This window comes from Pinus tabuliformis, chromosome 4_1 (genome assembly GCF_031772625.1).
Source record: "Pinus tabuliformis cultivar Carrire ecotype Pingquan chromosome 4_1, CPIR1, whole genome shotgun sequence".
NCBI classification, from domain to species: Eukaryota; Viridiplantae; Streptophyta; class Pinopsida; order Pinales; family Pinaceae; genus Pinus; species Pinus tabuliformis.
Window position 1 is genome coordinate 55,372,367 of NC_142303.1, and position 26,229 is coordinate 55,398,595.

A 26,229-nucleotide genomic window follows, 5' to 3' on the forward strand; every position below is an offset into this window, starting at 1 on the left:
AACCTTATTTTTGGACCTCCAAAATTTATAGTATAAAAGATTTTAATTCTAACGAAATTAAAGTTATTAAAAATATAAATTCAAATTTCCCCAAAAAATCAAGTCGACTTCATACCGGGATTAAAGATTTTCCCTTATTTTGTGGATTCATCTAAGCCATCATATCTCTATAACTATATGTCATTTGCTCTCCAAGATACATATATGAATACAATGCTAATTCAAGAATTGTTCTTTGAAACATCTCAACCTTGTGGAAGATGAGAATAAACTTTAGTGAGGTCTCTTCAACTTGATAAAGATGCTCTGTGGTATAACAAGGACATTTGAGCTATTGTTCACGGTTTCTAAGGCTTAATTATTTTCATGATCAAGTTCAGCCAGTTCCAACAGGTAGTGAACATATTGTGTATACAACAACATAAAAGAGCTTTGTATCAGAAAATAGCGAAACATTTACTAGCCTAATCAACGAAATTGAAGTACCTCAAATGCAAACAACAACAAAATATTGTATGTCTTTGACATTAGTGAAACATAGAAAAGTGTAGTCAAAGGATGATTTAAGACTTGCATATTGTTGCATAGAAGTGCTCCATACTACAATCGCAGCAGCTACAAAACCTTTAGTATTGACACTGACATCTGTGACAGTACATATTGCTACACCAACTAGCACTACTATTATACTTAACTTGGTATCTCTTGAATAACGAATCTTGTGAAAGAGAACTTCAAAAAAGCAAGATACAAGTATCATGCTGATGATCCAGGTGGATGTTGGTGACCACCCACCTATCCCACTTGGACCCCCACCACTGTCTCTTTCAGTTTTTCAGTTTCCTTAATTGTAGCAAAATTTACTATTTTTAGCAGTTTTTCAGGTCCTAAACTTTCGGAGCCGTTTTGAGGCCCTAAACGATGTTTTTTTGGCAATCTACCGCCAACTATTTTTTGATAATCATATTTTTCGTCGTAGTCCTCTGAGAGATCTTTCCAACAGGGTATCATGCACGTCAAATGGAGATAATATGACCAAGTCACAACCCCGGGAAGTTGGTTGTCCAACTAACCCCAACGGGGCCCATAAAATCTTGGTGTTACATCTCCTCGGGTTAGGGTTTTGGTTGTTTAGGGTTTGCTCTTATTGTTCAATAATAAAAAGGCCCTTGAGCCTCATTGTAACGCAGTTCAGAGGCATGTAACCACCACATCTCTTCTCGGAGATAAGCTACCATCACCGAGCTAGTCTCATTTCCATACTATTTGTACGCATATTTCATTATTTAATATTAATCAAAGGAAGTGTTATTTCTGCTGCATCTCTGTGTTTATGGTTATATCTGTAATTTGTTGTGTTCCTATTTAAATTCGGATCAACTCAACTTTGTTATCTGCACAACAAATAGAAGCTCATATAAGAAACTAAATCTTAACAAAAACAAGGCATTACATTCAAAACAACAAAATATAGTTATCATGCTCAAAACTGCAATACAAAGTGAACCTCATAAAAAAGTTTAGATATTTAAATAATAAAATTCAATATGAGCAAGAGATTGTAACGAATGAGTTCTGAACCATTCAATAGACTCCACCAACAGGAAGCATGCTTATCTAAGGGCCCTAATTGTTTACTAAAATATGATACATGCCAATTGGCAAGAAGCCACAGGGATGTGGGATTGGAAGAACATTGCATTAAAATACTCCCAAAAATCTAATAGTTCAACTTATGGCATTTACAGATAGGAAGTCAGGAAATATTTATCTGCCAATATTATGAATTTTAAGAAGGATTCTAGGATCATAATAATGATTTGATCTCTGGCATTGATATTCTTCCTTTGCTGCTTGATTTTCTTTGTCATTTCTTTGTTTGGTTCCTCATTTAATGTATGTTGAATAACAAATTTCAAGAATTTGCATCACATTTTTCACTTTGAAATTTTATATGTTCCTGCAATTTTCCATACTTTCAACACTTTTATTGGATGCAATATTTTTAGTATGTATTAGGTTCCATATAAAAAAATTCCAACAATTCTCAGTAACTCTGACAGCAGCTAAGTTGTTTATTTACATACAAATGAACATAAAAGGTGAGAAATGAAGTGTATTGATTTAAATCCTACAAAGGAGTGGCATACTTGTTTGAAAAACAAAGAAAGTAAGTGTATCAATCTCACCTGGTAAAAACCAACAAAATTCCACATGAGACTGACATTCATGCCAACAATGGAGAAATTGGCACATATCACAAATTTTGCAAGCTCGAAGAAAGGTAAATGGGAAGGCTGGATATAACCCATACAACGAAGAATAATTGTCATCAGTGTGGTCATTCCAAAATGTAAGCCTGTCAATGTAGTAGTTGCATAGAAAGAAAACAAGAACTCCACTTCAGAGATCAAAGAATTAATCTAACAAAATTTTCCCATTCCCCCAAATTATGAGCAGTGTTCTGACCTAGAATAGAAATAAATGCAAATCACTCAAACTCCCTCTCTCTCTCACACAGAAATGTATATGTATCAAAATTCCACATTAGAGAAAAGGTTTCAAGCTTAATGCTTTGTACAAAAAACAAGTAAAAAATCAAACAGAGCCATCTAACCAGAGAATAAATATCAATAAACTCTGAAATTAAAAATGCTTCAATCTGATGAAATTAAATAGCAGGAGATTTACAAGATGAGACTGACCAAAAGTGAAGCCATATCTAGCCATGAGACCTTTGTTAACCATAATAATCCCAACAAATGTGCTTACAAAGAATACTTTATATTTGAGTAGAAGCTTTGTTTATTTTTAAGCACCTGGAAATCATCTCCTCACTAAATATTTTACTTAACATAATGAGCCTATTATTCTACAGTCAATAGTTCCTCATATGAAATGTTACCAATATTTAGTGCCTTACGACGTTTCCTTTGCAACATGTGGTGCAATTGCTACTTTATGTCCATATCAACTTCATCTATATATATATACACAAAAATAAGGTTAAAAGAAAATATTTTTATGTTGTATATAATAAAATATCCAATGTGGTTTATGAATAAAATATTTTAATATGATTTAATATTGATGTATACTTAAAAATATATTAATAACAAAAAATCCATTTTAATGTGAGGTGATAAAATGGCTCAATGCACATGTTATGTAAAATATTTTATATATTGTTTAATTTTTATTTATTTTTTATGTATATATCATATAAAGCTATCGAAAAAATAAGTTTTGATGGTTAAACCATTTGAAGTGATCTCAGTGTTTTACAATTCAATCCAACAAAGTTTTTTTGGACTTACAAGTTTAAATTATGTAATCTCCATAACATTCAAAAGTACAATTTAAATAATGAAAAATTACATATTGTTTTTTGTACTCTAAAATAAGCTTGCACATGAAGAAATTTGATCCCTATGGGCCCATGTTAGATCTGTGCTTAAAATGAATCTACATTGGCTTATTCTTAATTTATTTAAATTTCATTTCAATTTTTCTCCAACTTTCCTTTCCACTTATGAATTTATAACGTTCATTTATTATTAATTTAATTTAAATTTTCTGCAACTTTTCTTTTCACTTTTGAATATAATTTTTTTTGCATTCTTTTATGATCATTCTAGGTGTGCCTACATTTCTCTTCATTATATATATATATATATATATATTATAAAAGTTCTTTAAAATATATATTTATATATTCAAAAGTGTTTTAAATCTTTTTTATCCATTTAAAATGTGAAACATATTCTTCAAAATGAGAGTATTTTTATATAAGCCACATTAGAGAAGAATACCATAGAAAAAACATGGGTTAAAAGGTAAATTGACTATTTTACCTCAATTTTATTTTAGTTGTTAACTTTATTTTATTTTATTTTATATTTAATTTAATTTAATTTTATGTGATTTCATCAAGTCAAAATGTTTACATAATAGGATAAAACATGATATTACAATATTTCTTCCATACTAGGCTGGAGAGCAATGCAATTCTAATGTCTATTTTTGAGCCAAGAGGCTCATTCTATAGCCCAGTATGAAATTCTAATGTCTATTTTTGAGCCGAGAGGCTCATTCTATAGCCCAATATGAAGGCGTGTCCGCACTCAACTTAGAGTTGTCATGTGTCCCTATTAATATAAAAATAAAATATTTTCTAAATAGAAAATAAATGTCCATTATAATAAAAAAGAAAACAAAATATGTTATGCATTTTTAATTAGTTGTCCATATGACCTAATATAATAAAATATTCAATGTGGGTTACAAATAAAATATTTTAATATGAATTAATATTGACGTATTCTTAAAAATATATTAACAAAAAAACATTTGAATGTGTGCTGATCAAATGGCTCAATGCACATGTTATGTAAAATATTTTATATACATCATATAAAGCTATTGAAAAAATAATTCTTTATGGTTAAAACATTTGAAGTGGTCTAGGTCTCAGTATTTTACAGTTCAATCTGTTTTTAAGTATATGATTTCTCTGTCAAAATCCAACAATTTTTTTTGGACTTACAAGTTTAAATTATAACATTCAAAAATACAATTTAAACAATGAAAAATTACACATTGTCTTTTGCACTCTAAAACAAGTTTGCACCTAAATAAATAAGTTAGATCCGTGCTTGAAATGAATCATTAGCTTATTCTTAATTTGTTTTAATTTAATTTCAAATTTTCTCCAACGTTCTATCCACTTATGAATTTCTAACTTTCATTTATAATTAATTTAATTAAATTTTTTGAACTTTTCTTTTCACTTTTGAATTTATAAAGTTCCTCTTCTCTCCTTGTCCCTATATAATCTTTTTTGCACTGTTTTTTGAATATTCTATGTGTGCATAGGGTTCTCTTCATTTTATATTTATTTTTTTTATAAAAAAATTCTTTAAAAATTTCTAGTTGCTCGATTAATCAAAGGATTCTTGAGCATGCCACTGACATCAAGCATGGCAGGACCCACTCCTATGCTTTGGCAGAGCATGCAGATAAATCTAAGCATCACATCTGCATTGAGGAGGCCCAAGTCATTTCTAGGGGTAGCCATTTCCATCATCGTAAATTGAGGGAGACCCTAGAAACTGAAAAAAGACCCAATAATTTGAATAGAGACGATGGTTGGAATATTAGTAGAAGTTGGGTCCCTGTCATGTCCTCCTAGTTTTTTAGGTTTCTTTTTGGGATTTATTTTGTTTGTTTATCTAGGTAGGTATTGGCATCTTTTTTATAGTATTTTTTGTTGATTTATTCTTCATTAGAGTTTGTTTTCTTGATCCTTCGTGTTTTTTATGTATTTTATCATCCTATTCGTTCTTAACTCCTTTTAGTATTTTTGTCATTTGTTTAATGGGCCTCAACCCCATATTTTATTGTTGACCCTGTTTTATTTATTGATTACTTTTATTTGAATATATATATATATATATATATATATATATCTGTTGACTTGTGTATATTTTTGTTTTGTTTTATTTATTTTTCTATTAATTATTTTTTATTTAGTTTATTTTATTTCCATTAATTAATTTATGTATTAAATGATCTTGTTTCAATTAGGGTATTAACTCTTTTTTATAATTTTTGACTTCCCTCCTTGTTTAGAGTTTGACTTTTTTTTTATTCTTCAAAAACTAGTTGTTTAATATAGCAGTTACTTATTAATATTTGTTTTTAATAAATTAATAAATTAATATCTTAATTTAAATATTATTTTTCAAAAACTAGCCATTTAATATCACCGTGACTTATTAATATTTTTTAATAAATTAATAAACTAATATCATTATTTAAATATTATTTTTCAAAATCTAGTAATATTTAGTTTTAATAAATTAATTTAAATATTATTTTTCAAAAACTAGCCATTTAATATCGCCGTGACTTATTAATATTTTTTAATAAATTAATAAACTAATATCATTATTTAAAATTTTATTTATCAAAAACTAGCCATTTAATATAGCCGTTTTTTTTTTAAAGGGGGCGGTGGTGCAGAAGAAGCATTATATATTACATTATTTACAATATCTGTACAACCGATATTCTTACAAATCATTGCGTCACACTGACAACAACCTAGCAATAGTCAACATATGATACGTACAACATCCCAACATGTAGGCGCGATTCAAACCCGGATGGAGAGGGCAATATTGCTCCGTCCCAACCACCCGGGACACAACGCGGATACAAATAATATTTGTTTTTAATATATTAATAAATTAATATAGTCGTTTGTTTTTAATAATATTTGTTTTTTTTTAATAATATTTATTTTTAATATATTAATAAATTAATATCATAATTTAAATATTATTGTTCAAATATAGTCGTTTCTTGAAATTATGTCTCTAAATTGCTCTCTATTTAAGCCTTTGCCATGGTTTGCCTCTTCATATGGTCCTTATGATGAACACACTTGTTGGTTCGAAACACTTCTGCCAAAAATTTCTCTTATATGATTTCTACCGAAAGACTTTGCTTAATTCATTATGGATCACAGAAGTCTGGAAAAAAAATAAAATAAAATAATAATAATAATAATAATATATATATGAAAAGATGTTTTAATTTTTTTTATTGATTTAAAATGTGGAACATATTCTCATATGTATTTGTGTACTAATTGAATTTAAAATGGTAATTTAAATTGAGAGTACCTTTATATAAGCCACATTAGAGAAGAATACCATGGAAAAAAGGATGGGTTATGAAATAAGATCCTGGAAAGATAAATTGACTAGATAAATGTCTTTCGCATTAATCACATCATTAGAATTTAGTTGATGACCAACTAATGCGGTTTATCTTGAGGACAAGGTGGAAAAAAATCATACAATCTTCATGAATAAATAGCAGGGATGCATCATTGCCCAAGGTTAGTTGTTGAAAACTAGCCATTGGAGATTAGTTAAACATATAGTTTTATTTTAAAAATTCTAAAATTCTTAAAAAGGTAGGTATGAATTATTTAATATTCTAAAATTAGTTATAAATTATTTCATATTTTGAATTTAGTTATAAATTAGTGTTAGGAATCATGTTAAGAATAAGTTTAAAATATTAATAAAAATAGTTGTTAGGATATTATATATAATATTAAATAATAAAAAGTTATAAGGGGGTTATAAATATTAATAAAAATAGTTGTTATATAATATTAAATAATAATGAGGTTAACATATTATAATGTCTAAGGTTAAGAGAAGTTAAGAGAAAGATTAAAAGGGAAAGGTAATTATTTAATATTATAAATTTAGTTATAAACTAGCAAGATATGAGTACGAATAATAGTAATGTATCGTTAAGAATACTTTAAAAATTAATAAGGAGTTAAGAATAAGTTATAAATAGTTTATATTTAAATACTAATAAGGTTTAATACCAGATTATTATAAAGAATAAGGTAAAGAGATGTTAAGAGTATATATATTAATGAAGTAATTGATGATGATGATGATGATGGTTAACGTCCACTGAGACCAAAATTTGGTCTATTGGACCTAAAGAAACGAATTATTTAGTTTGATTTAAGATTTTATACCTATGCTCAAAAAGCTTGGAGAGAAGCCTCCCGAGCTCACTGTAATTTTGACAACGTAAAATGCAACAAATATTTTGAAACTGAGATCTAATGTGTTTGTACGCGGGGCACTCTAAGAGGAAGTGATTTTCATCCTTGATGTTCGTATTCTCACAGAGATGGCAGAACCTTTCCATCCATGGTGTTTTAGGAACCTTTAATACCATATTATTATAAAGAATAAGCATCAGTCAAGGTGAGAGGAGCTCCATGATCCCTCTAAAACACAACCGTACCTTCACCTGAAACACGGTACTTTCCATCATCGCCCATCTCTATGCGCATCTGGAGGTCCTTCTCCTCTAAGGCACTGAATAAACTCTTGTCGTCAGTCATGTGGAATGAGGCTCCACTGTCCAGGTACCAAACACAACCCACCATCGATGAAACCATGCATGCGATGAGAGTGAAATCCAATTCGAACTATGAGGCCAGTGCCTCGCCATCTGATCCTTTCGAGGATCCCTTCTTGGATTTCTTCTGTGGACAATTCGTAGCATAATGGCCCACCTCATGACAATGAAAGCATCACACTTTCGATTTGTCAATATTCTTCCCACCATGGGAAGAACTCGATTTGGAATGGGAAGCCTTCCCCTTCCCTTTCCTCACCTTACTTGCTAAGGCTATATTTTATTCATCATCTTGCTTTGATGAAGATCCATATCTGGTGCTTCTCCTTATCTCCTCCTGCATTAGATCCGACCACAGTCGTTCCCAATCTGGCAGTTTCTCTCTTCCATTTACCGAGTCTTGGTAACTATGCCAGCTCTTAGGAAGACCGAGGAGAGTAAGACTCACGATGTCATCATCGGCTATCATGATCCCTACACTTCCAAGCTCATCCCTGCAGGTGGTGAGCTTGTTCAGATATGTAGAGATTGTGTCGCCCTTTTCACACTTGATTTTTTGAAGCTTGTCTTTTAGTGCCAGCTTCCTCTGATCGTTGTTGTTTTGATATAGATACTTTAATGTTTTCCACATTGAAAACGATGTCTCCTTCCCATGGAGACTCAAGACTATGTGGTCTCCAACTCCTTGCAAAAGAATCCTCCTCGCTCTAGCCACACATTTCTTCCATTTCGCCAATTCTTGGGCATTAGCAGCTGTTGGCTTAGGGACTTCTTGATCAATGAAGTCCTTCAAACCATTTCCCTCTAATACCGCTTCCATGCGATCCTTCCAGGCTATATAATTCAAGCTATCATCCAGGGCATACTCAACTCTCAAACCATTGAACGCCATTGGTGAAATTTGAGATGTGATAAGAATTCGATTTCTATAATCAGGAACTTCAAACTTCGAACTTCTCCCTTTTTTGTATAATGTTCTTTGCTTTGATCACCTTTGCTCCGATACCATGTAGAAATTCCCACTGTAGATCACCAGATAATGCAATATACTAAAGAAAAATACTTTATCTACTTCTACAAACAAACTTGTGGAAGCTTAATCGATTTTGAGCAAGATCAAATAGAACACATATAACAGAGAATGAGAAATCAATCACACATGAACACAAAAGAATACTCTGGGGAAGGCCTCAGCTAAAAACTTCGATCTCTGTATTATCATACAGGTGGAAATATCTCCGGATTACACAAAGCTTTAGCTCACAAGCTATCTAGCTCTCAGTATAATCCCTCAATACTGCTCATAGACTGAATAGACAACACATATGCCTTCCTTCAGTCCTCCAAGCCTCCTATTTCCTTGCGCAGTTTCTCCTGGGTCCTCTGGCTGCCACCTGTGTGAATTCACCTCTCTCACAACTCACCAAAATTAGAAGTAACTACGCAATCTCCAAGGAATGAATTCCTTCTACATGCAAGAGATATCCTCAATGGAATATTCCTGCAACTGATAGTACACTGTCCCATCATCTGATCTCAACTGGGTCTATGATTGAACTGACATGCATCAGTTATTTATGAGAGAATATTCAGTTACTGGAGTGCAGTAGTGTTACAGGGAAAAGTGTCTATGCAGAACTGCTAATACCACTAAGGCGGGTAGCTACCTTAGAAACAAACAAAGTAAAACTACTTTCGTTTTCCTTTATGAAAGATAGATGAGAGAAGAATAAAGGAGACCAACCTCTGTCTTGCGCTTGGTTCCTTGCTCGATTCCTCTCTCTTCTGATAGTCCTTTGCTACTTGCTTTCTTGTATACCCAACTTCACAGAGTACCTGTAGAATCAAAGCAGCATAACACTATACGAGAACATGGATCTATTATCATAAACAATCTAGGATCGGATGTAAATTGACCATACAAATGCACAAAACATAAATAACACAAGAGTTTGGAGGAAAACTTGAATAGCTTTATTGATAATCAAGAAAGAGCCAAGAGAGTTACAACCAGTTGTTCTGACCCAGCATCATCCTCTTAGCAAGTAAGCCCTTCTTCACCTCATGCAAAGCTTAGATCACCCAACACTATGATGTTGCCTCAAGAAACCAACAACAATTCCTTACAAGATGCAAAATTCCAGCCTCCGGATCTCTGGGATGAGGGATCCATATATAGATGTCTGTAAGGGAGATGAGTCAGCTTGTGATTTGATTAGTGTCTTCCCTCTGATAGTTCTTGCTTCCACTTGGAGATTGATGATCTCTTACTCATCCCTGGTCGAATTCAGAGAGGCAAGTGTCACAGGAGAAGTTTCTGGAAGATTCCATGCTTCTCCACCTCACGGATTGACACTGCCATTTGTCTCTTCTCGCCCATCGCACCCCATAGAAGGGATTTTTGAAATGCAATGCACCCACTGTGTGTATTTAGGTGAGATGCAACGCACTTTGCCTATGGAGCAGGTGAAATGATCCAGTTTTGACCAGTTCTGAGTAGTTTTTCATGGAGAACTTCTAGGAGAAGCTGTAATCAGTTGACCTTGTTCTTTTAGGGGTTGGAACAACACTTTTAGGGACTTAGGAGCCCTTGGTTTATGGAAATTTTATGCTTGGGGTTGTAGTGCCCAAAAATGTCTATAACAGTTGCCCCCTAAAGCATGAGGTCGTTAATCTTTTTTGATGTCGGGTGAAATGATTTATCATGAGGATCCGAAGTTCTTTCAAGCTAGAAGGAGACCTGTAATAAGATACAATACAATACATTATATTCATAATATTTTCATGATCTAGCTGAGGCGGGCATTCCCATGCTTAGCTTTATAAATTCATTTTCATGTACATAGGATAGAAAATCGTCTGAGTGTAGACTGATGATTCTAGAGGAGCCATCATCCCATAGATTGGATGATTATCTGTGCAGCAATGATGTACATTTGATGTCTTTATTTTCATATCGTAGCCTGGATGGATGAAACTAGATCCGGGGTCTTCAATCTCGTTCGATCTTCACTCAAAGTACAAGTCGATCCATGCGAGAGATGTTCTGGAGTCGAACATGGAAAGACATCGCCTGATTACCAGCCAATGATGTAAGCTGTTAATAGGCGCGAGAGGAATCACCGATAATGATAATGATCCTCAAGGTACTTCAGTACAATTCACGTGGTGTGAATAAGGGACTTGGCATCGAACACCATGCAAAATCTTTCGGTCGAAGGCCATTGATGTAAACCTGTCACCGGAAGTGAGAAACTTGCCATTGAGGCATGCAAGCTTCAAAGTACTGAAATGGGTGTTCCTAGATCGACTTCTTGGATAATGAGCTGATGTCGAAAAGAAGCGATCCGTCATAGGAGGGCCTTAATGAATCCAACATCAATGACATGGAACGGAGCAAATGATTTTAATGGAGGTCAAAACGGTCTGGTGATATAAGGTTCAGGGTGGCGGTCATGAAAGAATGGAGCGTAAATGTATTGCAGCAGGTGAGACACAGGTGAATTCTCTGAGTGACTTCTCTTGAACATATTGGTGACACTGACATGATGGATTGTTAGCATTAACCCCAAATGTGGATGGTGTGATGTGACCATGGTGATGTGACCGGTGAATGAAACAACCCAACCCGACTTGGATGCGGAGTGAAAGTGTCATGTTCAAGAGCGACTTGCTACCAACAAAGTTTCTTCAAGTTTTCTTCCCAATTTTTCCCCAGTCATTGCTGACCAGTACCTCTTTATTTTTGTCAAGCTTGAGGAGGATAACATATGCTTGTTATATAATTTTCCCTTTGGGCAAACCCATCACTATGTTTTAACGAGCCTAGCGATAGTGAAACTCGTTCTTGTCTGTTATGGACAAGTTTGTCGCTATTAGGTTTTAACGAGTTTAACGACAAAGATAACTCGGTCCTTTTCAATTTTAGAGAGTCTGAAAAGGGACGTAAAGGAAACTCCAAAAATCCTTTTTCGTCATCTAATCCCTTAAGTCCGAAAAAGTATAAAACAATACATAAGGGATGAATTTTCGATACTTTTAACGAGCCGAACAAAACAAGCGCTCGATCTTTTTGTGTAATAATCCCTCAGGTCCAAAAAGATTAAAATCTAAAGGAGGGATAGCACTTCCGGTCACTTTAACGAGCTGGAGATGCCAATGGCTCAACAATCTTTTCATATTTTACGAGTCAGTTGAAAAGAGCTTAAAGGAGACTCGTCTTTGAGGAACGAGTGATAAATTTGGGTAGCAGCTGATTCCAGGTAAGGTTTGGAATTTTCCAATCATGACAGTGTTACAAGGATGGCTAACGGGATCACTCTTCGCAGCTGTTCCTCAAAAGGGGTAAACAATCAAGTGGAGGTGAATGATCGGCCAATACAAAGTGGAGGTGATGATGAGAACACGACCAAGGCTTTAAAGGCTGAAGTACTACATTCACGACGGTTATTTACCAGAAATTGGTTCATTTTTTAATGATCTTAAATGTTGGGGGAAACATTTGCTCATTGCTTATGTTTATTTTTTAACGAGCATGAAGTCCGCGTTAAAACTGCTCGATATAACGGTCATTTCTTGACTTTACCATTAATAGCTTTGTTCTTTCAAAGACTGTACTGCATGCTCAATTGCTTCATCAAACTAGTTAGAAATGAACAATATATGTTTGAAAAATGAGTTAGGACACTAATATTTTACTCGAATTACGTAAAAAGTAATTTAAAAGTGCTTTTACCTCTCATTTTACCATTTCATTTGAACTCTGGCTTGTTGGAGCTTTGGAGGTGCTTTTCCCCTTTGATTTTCACCAGCTGATTTCGGGAGATTCTGTGGACGATTTTCGGCGCCGTCTGGACCAGGTAGGAGCTAAACCTGAGCTCTTTCATTTCATCCTTTCCATTTTGCATTCTGAGCCTGATTTCTGGTTTTTCTGAGCCTCTGGGGTTTGAAAAACTCACCCTGGCTCCATCGCACCCTTTCTGCATCGAAAGGTGCATTGTATGTTAGCCTATTCACTGGGCAGTTGACATGCAACGCACCCAGGACTAAGCTGGAGGTGCGATGGGCGCAAGGAGGGAAATCTGTGCACAGTTTTTGATGGAAATTTTTGCCTGTTTCTCACCAAATCAGGATCTAACTCTTCTCTTGTTTGCTTTCAGAGATTTATTGGAGTAAGATGACTATTACATGGCGAGAACGTGAGCATGAAGAAGAGGACATGCTTGCTTTACATGATCCGGTTACAGTAAACGCACTGCGGAACTGTGGCTTGTTGAAGTTTTTCCACATCTCTAGCATGAGACAACAAATCAACTTGCTGCAGTATTTGCTCGATGTTTGGGATCCTACCAGCCAGGTGTTCCAAATTAGGGGCAAATCCATCCCCTTGACTATAGTGGACATCTATTTTTTGACCGGCTTATCGAGGTGGGGTGCCCCCATCTCTTTATCAGGTTCGGCCCGTGGAGGTGAATCTGTGAGAGATTATGTTCGTAGGTATTGCAGAGAGGGATCTCAGCCGAGTAAAGATGGCAAGATCATCATCCGAGATGTCACTGACAGGTCTTTGAGGACCATTCTGTTCACTTTTGGTAGGATGGCTGGTGGTGCGGCTCTTCATGTGGCGAACCGGTCTTATATGCAGTACGCCTTGGAATGTCTCGAACCGAAGGTGTTCAACTGGTGTGACGCAGTACTCCTTGTGATGAAAGAATAGTTGACCAAGGTGAAAAGCGGGAGACTGAAGAACTTTGGATATGGTTCTATTTTGACCACCTTTGCCTTGGAAAAGATACCACTGATGCAACCGCAGTATATTGCACTCGGTTTACCTCCACCGACTGAACCACGTATGCAGAGATGGGTCGACCATATGTCTAGGCATGCTGGTCAATCTCAGATTTCCTTTTCTGATACCTTCTTCAGGTGGTTTGATCGTCAGGAGATGGTTTATTCCGAGTATCCATATGCTGGTATGGACTTCCGGGGTGACCCAGATTTGGTACTGCCGGCTGGCGAACAGTGGGGTGCCATTGGTAAATTCTTGACCATATTTCTGTTTATCGTTTTTCTTTTATAATGTCCTTGTGCTTTACTCTGTCAAGACTAATCAGAACTCATGTGCTCATGCAGATGTTGGTCTCGTTCGACCAGTAGTACGCCTGAGAGTGCCAGCTACCGCCCCAGCAGGAGAGGCTGTGGGAAGGGCTATCCTTCGCGACCTTGATGTGGCCGAGACTCTTTCAGCATTACAGGATCAGGTCGAGGGCCTCACTCTCGGTATTCCAGATGTGAGGACTGACGAGCTGCCTTTGAGGTTGCAGCGACATACTACTGGCGTGCCAAGTCGATGGACTAGGCTTTTACGCATGATTGCACAGGCGGTGACTTGTTATCACTAGCATCATTAGACTAGGGTGCCCCCTAGCGTTTTGAGTTTTGGGTCATTTGACCAATTTTGTCTTGGTTACAGAACATTATGTGTAAACCATAAACAGTTATATATATATTTTTGATTTTCAGAGTTTTATTTTGGTTAAGTTACATGATCCTGATGCAAATATTGATGAGATGCTTCTTTTTATAAATGTTGCAAATGTCTATCTAACACATAATTTGCTAATGAGTCAGTTAATGTGTTTAAGCTTCTGGAAATATGTTGATATTGAATAAAATCAAATTGCCTTTCCAAAATCTTGACCCTTAGGAACATGCGATAGATAGCTGGATTTCGGATGGAGTAGATACCAGTGAGTTGTAGTATGACGAGCTGTGAGTCTAGCCTGACGACCAGTCAGCGTATGCCATGTGTGATGGCATCAGAGAGAAGTTCTATCAACGCGCTATATTCAGCGATGTTATTCATTGATCGACCAATACATACCCCTCTGAAACTTACTAACTCGCCGCAGAAGATAGGTTCCGCGAACTACGACTTGCTCCATCGGCATATCCAACAAAAGATTCCAATAGGTTCGACATCTGCGACAAATGTAAAAAGCGGATTTACTTGACCAAAACAAATACTTTAGCGAAAACAAAAATGTAACAAAAGCATATAGGTTACCACACTGAATCATGCATAGTAACGCTTAAGGTACAACCCATTACGAGGTTGTGCCAGTGGAATCCCGTCATAATCCATTAACTCGTAGGTTCCTTTTGCTAACACTCGCTTAACAATATAGGGGCCCATTCATAAAGACTTGAATTTACCTGCTCCTAATTTATCGTATTCTTGGTCATAAAGCAAGACCAAGTCACCTTCTGAGAAGACACAGGGTTTGACATTCTTGTCGAACTGCGCCTTGACTCGTTTCTTATGGGCTTCGTTAGCCAAAGCGGCATCACGACGGGTTTCATCCAATTGGATTAGTTCCAAGAAATGAGCCTCCTCTTCTGAAGTTCCGGGGAGAAGGTCGATTGCGAGTTTGAGGGACGAGATTTCGCACTGAACAGGTAAGATTGCTTCTAGGCCATACACCAGTTGGAAAGGTGTAAACCCGGTTGCATTTCTTACCGATGTTCGGTATGCCCACAAGGCTGAGTACAGGATCAGGTGCCAACTCCTTTTGTGAACTCCAATCATCCTTTGCAGCATGCGCTTCAGGACCTTGTTGATTGCTTCAACTTGTCCGTTGGCTTGCGGGTAATATGGAGTAGAGCTGTCATGCGACAACCCTAATTTGGCAGCTAATTCGACCATCATGTGATTGCGAAAATGCGATCCATGATCTGTGACTATAGCCTGTGGGATGCTGAATCTGGCGACTACATGATTGAAAAAGAAGAGGGCAGCTGTTTCACCAGTGTTATCTAATGTAGGCATCGCCTCGGCCCATTTGGTAAAATAGTCAACTGCGACTATGATATACCCATGCCCCCCGGTCGAGGTGGGGTTACATGTCATGAAATCGATGCCCCATTTGGCGAATGGCCCAATAGCAACTATTGGCTGCAGAGGTGCGGGTGGTCTTCTGGTTTTGCTATCAAAAATTTGACAGGCATGGCAACTTCTGACTGCGGTTATGCAATATTTGAACATTGTTAGCCAGAAGTATCCTGCTCGTAAATTTTTTTGCATCGTAGCATAATTGGATTGATTCCCCCCACACGCGCCTGAATGGCAATCATTCAGGACTTTTTCGGCCTCCTCATGGGTGAGGCATCTCCATAGAACTGTATCGACACCATGACGGTAAAGTGTATCACCGACGATCATGTAGTCTTTTGATTGGTATCAAATACGTTTTTGTTCAGAGCGGGAGGTATTAGGCCTATATTTTTGGGTTTGGAGATAGATGATTATATCTCCATACCACGGATTGCTTGAAGATATCAGAAACAAAGATTCATCCATGATAGTTTCTTCGGATGTTTCATCGTTGGATGACGATGGGAGATCGCATAATAATTCTGCGAAAACCAGGGCTTTATTTGACTTGGATTTTACAAATTCCAGGTCAAAATCTTGTAGAATTGCTAATCCATTTTGAATATTTGCCCCCCAGCAACTGTCGCGACAATATATAAGTCATGGGGTTGCAATCTGACAGAATGGTAGTTTTTCGAAAGAGGACATAGTGTCGAAATCTCTGTATCGTTCGAACAGCTGCGAGCGCTAGCTTTTCAACATAACAATATTTGCTTTCTGTATCATTTAAGTTCTTACTCAAATAATATATAAGATGTTCAATTCCGTTGTCTTCTTGAACTAAAACCATTGCGATGGTTGTATCTGCTATAGCCAGATACAGGTTAAAGTCTTTTTGATAATCGGGAGCGCACATTAATGATGCTTTCATTAGGGATTCTTTTAAAGCATCAAAGGAAGCTTGCGCAACCTGATCCCAGATGAAGGGCACTTCCTTTTTCAATAGGCATGTATAACCTTTAGCGAGTTCGGCGTAATTTGGAATGAACCTCCTCAGAAAGTTTGCTTTCCCTTGGGGTTTCTGAATCTGAAGCAAATTCGAAGGTGGAGGCAAATTTATGATTGTCTGAACCTTACATGGGTCGAGATGAATCCCGTCCTTTGAGACTACAAAGCCAAGTAAACGACCAGAACTGACACAGAACACACATTTGTGTGGATTGAGCCGTATCTTGTAGTGTCGGCAACGTAGAAATATCGCTCTTAAATGCTGCGGATGATCAGTCCGCTTTCGCGAATGAGCCGAAAGGTCGTCGAGATATGGTTGAACGATGTTTTTGATGTCATGGAAGGCATAATTCATTGCCCTCTGAAATGTTGCCCTTGCGTTCTTTAAACCAAAGGGTAATTTTTGATATGCGAATGTGCCCCACGGACAAATAAATGCAGTCTTTGACTGGTCCTGTGGGCAGATATTTATTTGATTATACCCGGAGAATCCATCCATAAATGAAAAGATTTTGCATCCGGCGCACTCATCAATTATCTGGTCAATGATGGGTGTAGGGTAGTTGTCTTTTGGACAAGCTTGATTTACATCCCTATAATCGACGCACACTCTAACCGTTCCTTGTTTTTTCATAACAGGAACAATGTTCGATACCCAATCGGTTAGAGGAATCGGGTAAATAAAACCAGCATGGAGAAGTTTTTCAACTTTTGCCTTGATGGCAGCGGCTTTCTTGGGGTGCACCTGCCGTAGCCGTTGTCATACCGGTTTGACATTTGGATACATCTTGATTTCGTGTTCAATGATACTCGAGTCAATGCCTGGCATTTCATTATATGACCAAGCAAAGACATCTCTGAATTCGCGAAAAAGAGCGTTATATATTTCCAGTTCTGAAGGAGAACAACATTTGCCAACATTAATATTCTCTACAACATCTGTTTTGGTCGAGATATTTATGGCGATAGTCTCTTCAATGTTGGACAAGTTTCGCTCAGAATCCATCGTGTTTACAATATTTGATAGGAAATAAAAAACTGAAGGATGATGAAGGTCATCAGGAATATCTTTTTCACAATCCGGAAGAAGGGAACGATGGTGGTAATCTTCCCATGGTGCCCCTTTAATTACCATTGATTGAACAATTCCTTCATCGGTGTAACACACTTACGACCAAGGATCTGAAGGGGTGTCATATTCCTTAGACCTATCTATCAAAACGCTCGATGAGCGTTGATTTGGGTCTGCCTCCCATGCTAGGAACATTGATTGCTACAATATTTCCATTGGGCTTGGAGGCAATACTTGCGTATGATCCATGTTTATATCGTTTTCTGAGATCTTTTCAATCGAAGATATCATATTGCAGGTTCCTACCGATGCTACTTCCGCCAGATTTATTGGAGGTGGAAGGGCAAAAGTTCCCATTAATATAGGGTCTTTTAGTAGGCCTACTCCGATATTTTGAAGCGAATGAGGGCTTCCATGGATCATTGGAATGCTTCCCGTAACTTGAGAACCATTGGGGAGGAAGGTTTGTTGATCGACGATTGTAATCCCTCCTTGAAAGGGAAATGCAATCTTCCTAAAATAGGTCGACACAACAGCAGCCATAGCATATATCCATGGTCTTCCCAGTAGGATGTTGTAATCGAGGTTTCCGTCAATTACTTCGACATCTATTTCTACTGTTTTCCCTCCTAGTTCAACCTGCAAGTTACTTAGAATACCATATGGGGTATATGTTCGTCCGTCGAATAATTTTAATGTCGTCGAAGATCGCGACAAGGTTGGAGATCCTAAAGTTTTCCAGCAACTCATCGACATAATACATGTAGATGCCCCCTCATCAATAATTGTTCGATGAACAGTTTTGTTGAGGGCTTTCACTTGAACGAGGAAAGCTAGTTGAGCTGGTAACTGAGGATAGTATCCTTTATGATTAAAGGATACAATATTGGAATCCTTTGGGTCTATCCCACCGATAGCTGATAATAAAGCCTGCTTTTGGGATGGGCAATTTTGCAGTACCTCAAGTGTCGACATAGCGGATGGCGATTGGGCCAGATCTTCCACTATATTATAATCTGTGCTGCTCTAGCACGAGGATTAAATGTCCACTTGTGTACTACTCCCTTTGGCGGTTTTATTTTCAACTCAGGAATGATGGTTGGCGCAACTTCTGTCGAAGTTGTTGTCGAACTACTAGGTTGATCTTTATCCTTGTTATTCGACAGCTGTGGATTCCCGTAATCTTTGTTCCTTGTCGATATCAAAGCATCATTTTGCTGTTTGGAAACTGAAAACATCAGCACTTGAGACGGGGAAGCATTTCCATTGTCAACCAGATTTGTTCCTGGATTCGGAAACGGATCAGTTAATACTGCTGAGGTTTTTGAATTCTTGAAGAATTTCTAAGCTCAGCTCTGTGTGGACAATCTGCTGTACAATGATCCTCATCGCATATAAAGCATGGATTTTTTGGTTTCCTATTTCCAGGAGGGTTTGCAGAAGATTTTTCAGGTGATGATTCCTCTTGTTTCTTCTTCTTCCCTTTGTTTTTCCTCTTGCCTCCTGGTTGCTTGATTTCTTTGCCTTTATCAGTCGAGACGACATTTACTTCCGAGGCAAGAAGTTCTTCTTTTGCATTTTGACTGGAAATCTTACGGGCCTTTTTAGATGTAGCCTTTGTCGATTTCGTGTCTGTCGTGCCAATCACGCCATCGCCGGCATGAGAGTCATTGTTTGATTTAGGAGGGGGAGGGACCGAGAATTCCGGTCTGGGAGCGTCAGGTATTTTATCGTAGAGCGTGCCAGACTGAGTGTAAATCAAGTCTAAATATTGCGCACGAGCAATAACTTGCTCTTCGGTGATGACTCCCCCTTTTGCCACATCTTCTGTAATGGAAGGTAACAAAGACTTAATAAACCATTTAGCTAAAAGCTGATCAGGAACATACGTTTTTACCATTCTACGACGACGTCGCCACTCATGAATATGATCAGATATGTGAGTGGCCGTTGTTTGTTTGAAATTGGTAAGAAGTTCTGTTCCCGTTTCGTACCTTATTGGTAACTGAAAATCGGTTAAAAAGGTTGTGGCTAGCGTACTGAAGTTTTCAAACGAAGCTCTGGGCAATTCGATATACCATTTTGCTGCCAGACCAGTTAACATCCTCTGAAAAAGGAGAAGCCTAATCGAATCATCATTTATGGTGTTTGATGAACACCACAGATGAAAGGTCATCACATGATTCGACGGATCTTCACCCGGATTTCCATTAAATTTAGGAATATTTGATGGAAGTTTATGCGGAATCGCTAGCCACCAAGGGGCGTAAGTGATTGGATCGTTTGTTAACCGATTTAGATCCGGTAACTCTAAAGTCGCCACGAAGGGTAACTGTTGATTCAGGGTAGGCGAAGCATACCCAGGATAAGATGGAATCGCCTGAGCAGCTGGTCTTTGCATACCAGCATAATGCATTTGATGTTGGTAACTTTGGTAAGGTTGGTGGGCATAACCATTGTAGAATGGTTGAATTTGACCGTTTTGAATATATGGCTGCCCACTATTTGCAAAGATTTGTTGCTCAGATCCTTGGTATACTTGTTGGAATTGCGGTTGTTGGTATTGCACCAGCCAGGGTTGTGAAGTCATGTGATGTTGCCCGATACTAACTGTTTGACCAAGATGAGGGGTAATTGTACTCGTTTGGGCCTGTGTCATTCTACCAGTAGGCGATTGTGGTTGAGTTGCAGGGTCAAGAGGCTGTTGCATTACAACCTGAGAAACCTGAGGTTAGCATACAACATGCAGCGCTTGTACTTGTGACACTGTCACAATAGCTGGCATAGTTGGTATGTTTGACATAGGTAAACATTGTTGCATTGAATATACAACTCTTGGTTGTTGAGGCAGTATCGGCACCCAACTGCTAGATGTAATTCCAACATAACCTGAATTTTGTTGTGAACTCCCGTATGGCTGTCCTCCCGGAGGAGACAATGAAAGGGTATACTGCCCCCCATACGGCGGTAATCCGGTACTTAAAGGAATGGTTTTCCCTTGAGGACCGGACTACCCAAATTGACATCCTGAAGGATCAATTTGTTGAGACTCAACATAAGAGTTTCTGGATACTATTTCGGATGAACAAACAGGAACGGACCATACTGTTGAAATAGCCCCTGAGTGGGCCCCTTCTAGCGATTGAGAGCTAGTTGGGACAGATGGTATACCGGCGAACATTGTTGGAGTGACAGCAGGAAGTTCTGCCGTCGCTGTGTCAGATGACACAGTCCTAGATGTTGACGGTTGTTCAGACATTTCTAGTCTATCCAAAAGATTACCTAGCGATTCTATAGGAGCTTCCGCTGGCGGTAGACTAATTTCTGATGAAGAAGGATACAGAGTGATCCCGACTCCAAATTACGATGGAGTACTAGATGGAGGATCCTCCACAATCTCTTCTATAGCAATCAAACCAGGTGGAAGAGGTAGACCGTCAGGTCCGTAAAATATTTCTAGTGCCGAAGAAGGTATGGAATCTGCAGCGACAGATGTTTGGGGAACAACACTCTCCGAACCGGTTGTAGATGAAACTGGTTCAGTAACACAAGTGTTTACCCTCAGACTAGGATCAGTACTACTGTCCTTCGGTGGCTGCTGAACTTCTTCTGTAAAGGCAGGGATACCAGAAATGTTTGGAGTAACCGGAGTCTCTGATGTTGTTGGAACACTTGTTCTAACTTTACCAGGAGATTTGGAACCGGTTAAACGAGTTCTCTTTGTCCGTAATAGTTTCGATTCTGGAGACAAAGACGGTTGACTCGTAAGCCTCCGCGAACGACGGGGTTTCAATTGACTTTCTTCCACGATTGCGGATTACTCGATCAACTAAAATCAAGGGGAAGTATGTTTCTGAATTAGATGAATTTTAGACTCTTTGACACAACTTGTTTTTTCAATTTTTAAGAGTCGAGAAAAAACAAAAGATGACTCTAGTCGCCTTCGATTTTTAATGAGCCTGAAGTGACAAGTGCTCAGATGAACCTTTTCCGTTAAGGAGTCTGAAAATGAATGAAAGGGACTGCTCTGGAAATCTAGGCAGAGGGATTACCAAACCAATCACAAAACTGTAGAATACTTTTTACAGTACGGCAGTCAATCTTCCCAAATGCTGTGTTCATTGCATTGCGATCGATAGGGTGGAAGACACAGCTTCCTATGGATAAAGGATTAAGCCTATTGTGGTCTCCCAAAATATACTCAACAATACGTGGGAGCACAAGTCTGTACTGGCACTTATCGTCTCAAAGTGGAGGAATCACCCAACCAACAGTGAAAACAACAGTTACCAGGCTTTACGACGCCGGAATACGTCTCTAGCCTAGACTTCTAGATGTTGTGCGTTAGGTTCCAAAGCGTTGTTAGATTCATTAAATTTATTTTATAGTTGATCTTGCTTAAGAAATTTGCCTTTCAGGTTCACCACGTGATGTAGATATACAATTCCTAAAATGCAATCTAAGATGATAAACAGTCGTTTTATCTTCTTTGTGCAATGAAAATCCTAGCTACTAAGGAAAGAGAGACAGTATTCTTTCAACAAAGAGCAAAGAGCACACACTATATGCATTGTCCTAAATCAAACCAATCAAACAGTCTAAATGAAAATGCACATGCATGTATTTGTTTTCAGCCTTCTTAATATGTGAATGATAAAAAGAATTCTAATGCGCAAATCTGAATTATTTTTCAAAGTGACAATTGCTAACAAGTTTCTTTTCAAAATCAAAATGGAGACAATGACAACACTTTGCGATTTGGAAATGAAAAATTGCTTTCGACACTAGAAAAACTACTAATTCAGATCAAATACAATAGTAACAGGGTAATCGACTATCAAGAGCAATCAGACTCTCTTCTATGACTGAAAACGACACTTGCGACACTTTCAAATCAAGAAACGATAGTACAATTACGTTACTTCTTTGCAAAGGAGAACTGAAAATGACTCAACAAATACGCAAAAACATTTATAGTTCTTTACACAATGGAGGCGGAATAACAACAAGGAAAGGGGTTTCAAACAGAGGTGTACTGACTACAGGCAGCAAAACTCTTGAATAAATCTGAAAAGAGTGAACACAGAAACCAAAATTTAGGAACAATGCCTAGTCTGATCAGCGCACCTGTAACACAGTGAATTTGAAATGAAATGCACCTACTACACTCGGGAAGTGCGCTAAATTTGAGATTCACAGAACAGACAGTGCGCTGGGTCAGGGACAAGACTTTGATTGGGTTCCGGGTCACAGTTTGCAGTTCAGTTCAGGGATTTTGGCCGAGCAAGTGGTAATCAGTAAATCAATCACAGGGGTAGATATAAGGAGGTTATTAGAGCCACCACAAGGGCAATTAGAGAGTTTGTAAATCAGTCGTTTAATTCATAAACAAAACCCGAAGATTGAATGAAGTGGCATTTATCTACCTTGCATTTGCATAGCAAATGCAGTTCGAAGGCTACCTGGCTCAACTTCAGGCTCCGTCTGTAAGTTTATAAAGTAAACAAATGTAGATAAACAAACAACCTAGTCGCTCCCCAGCGGAGTCACCATTTTGTTACAGGGAAAAGGGTCTATGCAGAACTGCTAATCCCACTAAGGCAGGTAGGTACCTTAGAAACAAACAAAGTAAAACTACTTTCATTTTCCTTTATGAAAGATAGATGAGAGAAGAATAAAGAAGACCAACCTCTGTCTTGTGCTTGGTTCCTTGCTTAATTCCTCTCTCTTCTGATAGTCCTTTTCTACTTGCTTTCTTGTATACCCAACTTCATAGAGTACCTGTAGAATCAAAGCAGCATAACACTATACGAGAACATGGATCTATTATCATAAACAATCTAGGATCAGATGTAAATTGACCATACAAATGCACAAAACATAAATAACACAAGAGTATGGAGGAAAACTTGAATAGCTTTATTGATAATCAAGAAAGAGCCAAGAGAGTTACAACCAGTTGTTCTGACCCAGCATCATCCTCTCAGCAAGTAAGCCCTTCTTCACCTCATGCAAAGCTTAGATCACCCAACACTATGATGTTGCCTCAAGAAACCAACAACAATTCCTTACAAGATGCAAAATTCCAGCCTCCGGATCTCTGGGATGAGGGATCCATATATAGATGTCTGTAAGGGAGATGAGTCAGCTTGTGATTTGATTAGTGTCTTCCCTCTGATATTTCTTGCTTCCACTTGGAGATTGATGATCTCTTACTCATCCCTGGTCGAATTCAGAGAGGCAAGTGTCACAGGAGAAGTTTCTGGAAGATTCCATGCTTCTCCACCTCGTGGATTGACACTGCCATTTGTCTCTTCTCGCCCATCGCACCCCATAGAAGGGCTTTTTGAAATGCAACGCACCCACTGTGTGTATTTAGGTGAGATGCAACGCACTTTGCCTATGGAGCAGGTGAAATGATTCAGTTTTGACCAGTTCTGAGTAGTTTTTCATGGAGAACTTCTGGGAGAAGCTGTCATCAGTTGACCTTGTTCTTTTAGGGGTTGGAACAACACTTTTAGGGACTTAGGAGCCCTTGGTTTATTGGCATTTTATGCTTGGGGTTGTAGTTCCCAAATAATGTCTATAACAAGTAGTTACATGCATGCATGCATTAACTAACAGAACTCACAATCATTTCCACAAACTGTTGGAACTAATCTAATTGGACTTAACTTAGTTAACTGAGCTAACTAATTACAACTCAAAGTACAACTCATCCTAATCACTTTAATTAAGGGATAACTTCCTCAATCAAAGGGAAAACTATTGCATGTCTTCACATAGACTTCATGTTTGATTTTCTCCAACTAATTAACTCAAGATGAATTAATTAATTATTTTTCAAACAACTGCTAAGATCAAATTCGAATTTTAATTCTCAATTTTAGTTCAGGGACTAACTAAAATTGGAATGTATCCCGAAATGCTATTTATAGCAATGTTATTTTTAGCACTTCTATATTTAGCATTTCTTGTTGCTATTTTCAAAAATTATGAGTTCGTTGTTGTTCCTTTTGGTCTTACTAATGCTCCATTTACTTTCATGTGTTTGATAATAATGACAATGTTGCATCCACCAATATTCAGGAGATCTCTGTAGTATGAAGTCTCAACCAGACCTCACACCGTTCGGTGTAGGAGTCCCATCTGGTACAATGGCCCGTTGCTCTTGCTTGTCAGCACATGATAGTGGTATACTTCATCTTTAAACAACGAGGTTCGTGTGCCTAGTGAATGCTTAGTGTAGCTTGTGTCTAGGCTATTTTACTACAGAAGGAGAGGGTGACAATGAGTCTCAAGTCGAAAGGGAAGACTCCCGACTATGTTAGAGACACACAACACAGCAAGATTTGCGCAGCTTCCGGCGAAGTAGTCCACACGAATGCAGCAGTCACAAACACAAAGGTGAACAGATAGCATGTACAACACCCAGCGGAGTAGTCTAAACGAGTGTGATGATCGTTATAACAAGTTTACAAGAATGAACCTGTTGAGTGTTCAGTGGAATAGTCCACACAGGCAAGACATCGTTAACAACTGATACAACATATGCACTAAAACAACTCAAATAGTTCAACTATCTTATTACAGGTTAAAACCACATGCATTACAACCATCCAAAGAATAGTCTTACAAACAAATACAATAGATGTGTGAAAATGTGTTGGCCTATTAACAGACTTTTGAATTAAGAGAAAGTTCCAAGACACATCTGTACACCATACATCATTAACCCGGATAGCGGGGCATTCGAGCCACTGCTCACTCCTCAAAGAAAAGACTACAAACTCTCAAGGCTATGTGGAAGGAGTCAAGGTGAAAATTGCTTTGCATGTACAAATGAGGGGTATATATAGCCAAGGGTGAAATTGGCCCTTGTGACTCTTCGACTTCCCTCATGACTGTTCGACTTACATGACTCTTTAACTTCATTCGTGGGTCTCTTTGACTTTCATGTTACATTACATTGATTACACAAGTATGACCCAAAATAGTGATGTGGCCGAGGCAACTCATGACACAACCCGACATGACATTGTTGTTATGCACATGTTGGTTTTGCTATTCGTGTCGAGTTGTTGTGTTATTGAGTGATAAGTGTGCATGTGGTGTACCATAGCTTCACCTCCGCATGGAAAAGTGTGAGGAGTCTTCAATGGTCTTAGTGTTCACTTGATGGCCCATGCATGTGCACGTGTCTCCTTCGCTTGCTACTTGGTATGCTTCATGTGTTCATCCAACCGTGATCAAGTCTTCTAGCATGCACTCCTTGTTCACCCCATTCGTCATCGTGCCATGTCTCATCCAT

General features: G+C 37.8%; 1 protein-coding gene across 1 annotated transcript; it reads right to left on the reverse strand.

The window, feature by feature from the left end:
* Window positions 1-487: 487 nt before the first annotated feature.
* Window positions 488-26,229, reverse strand: LOC149174127 (UDP-rhamnose/UDP-galactose transporter 5-like). Its single transcript, XM_089420749.1, has 5 exons — window positions 26,163-26,229; window positions 2,706-2,780; window positions 2,190-2,374; window positions 921-937; window positions 488-761 (listed from the first exon to the last, which is right to left on the reverse strand). Exons 1-5 carry the CDS (start codon window positions 26,227-26,229, stop codon window positions 488-490), a joined length of 618 nt encoding a protein of 205 aa, XP_089276875.1.

What these genes read in the sequence shown, in the direction of transcription:
- LOC149174127 (XM_089420749.1), bottom strand. Translation starts at nt 26,229, where the DNA reads ATGGATGAGACATGGCACGATGACGAATGGGGTGAACAAGGAGTGCAT. An exon ending in TGCTAGAAGACTTGATCACG is followed by an intron (nt 2,781 to 26,162) that starts GTTGGATGAACA and finishes TCAAATATAAAG; the next exon opens with TATTCTTTGTAAGCACATTT. An exon ending in TAGATATGGCTTCACTTTTG is followed by an intron (nt 2,375 to 2,705) that starts GTCAGTCTCATC and finishes CTTTCTATGCAA; the next exon opens with CTACTACATTGACAGGCTTA.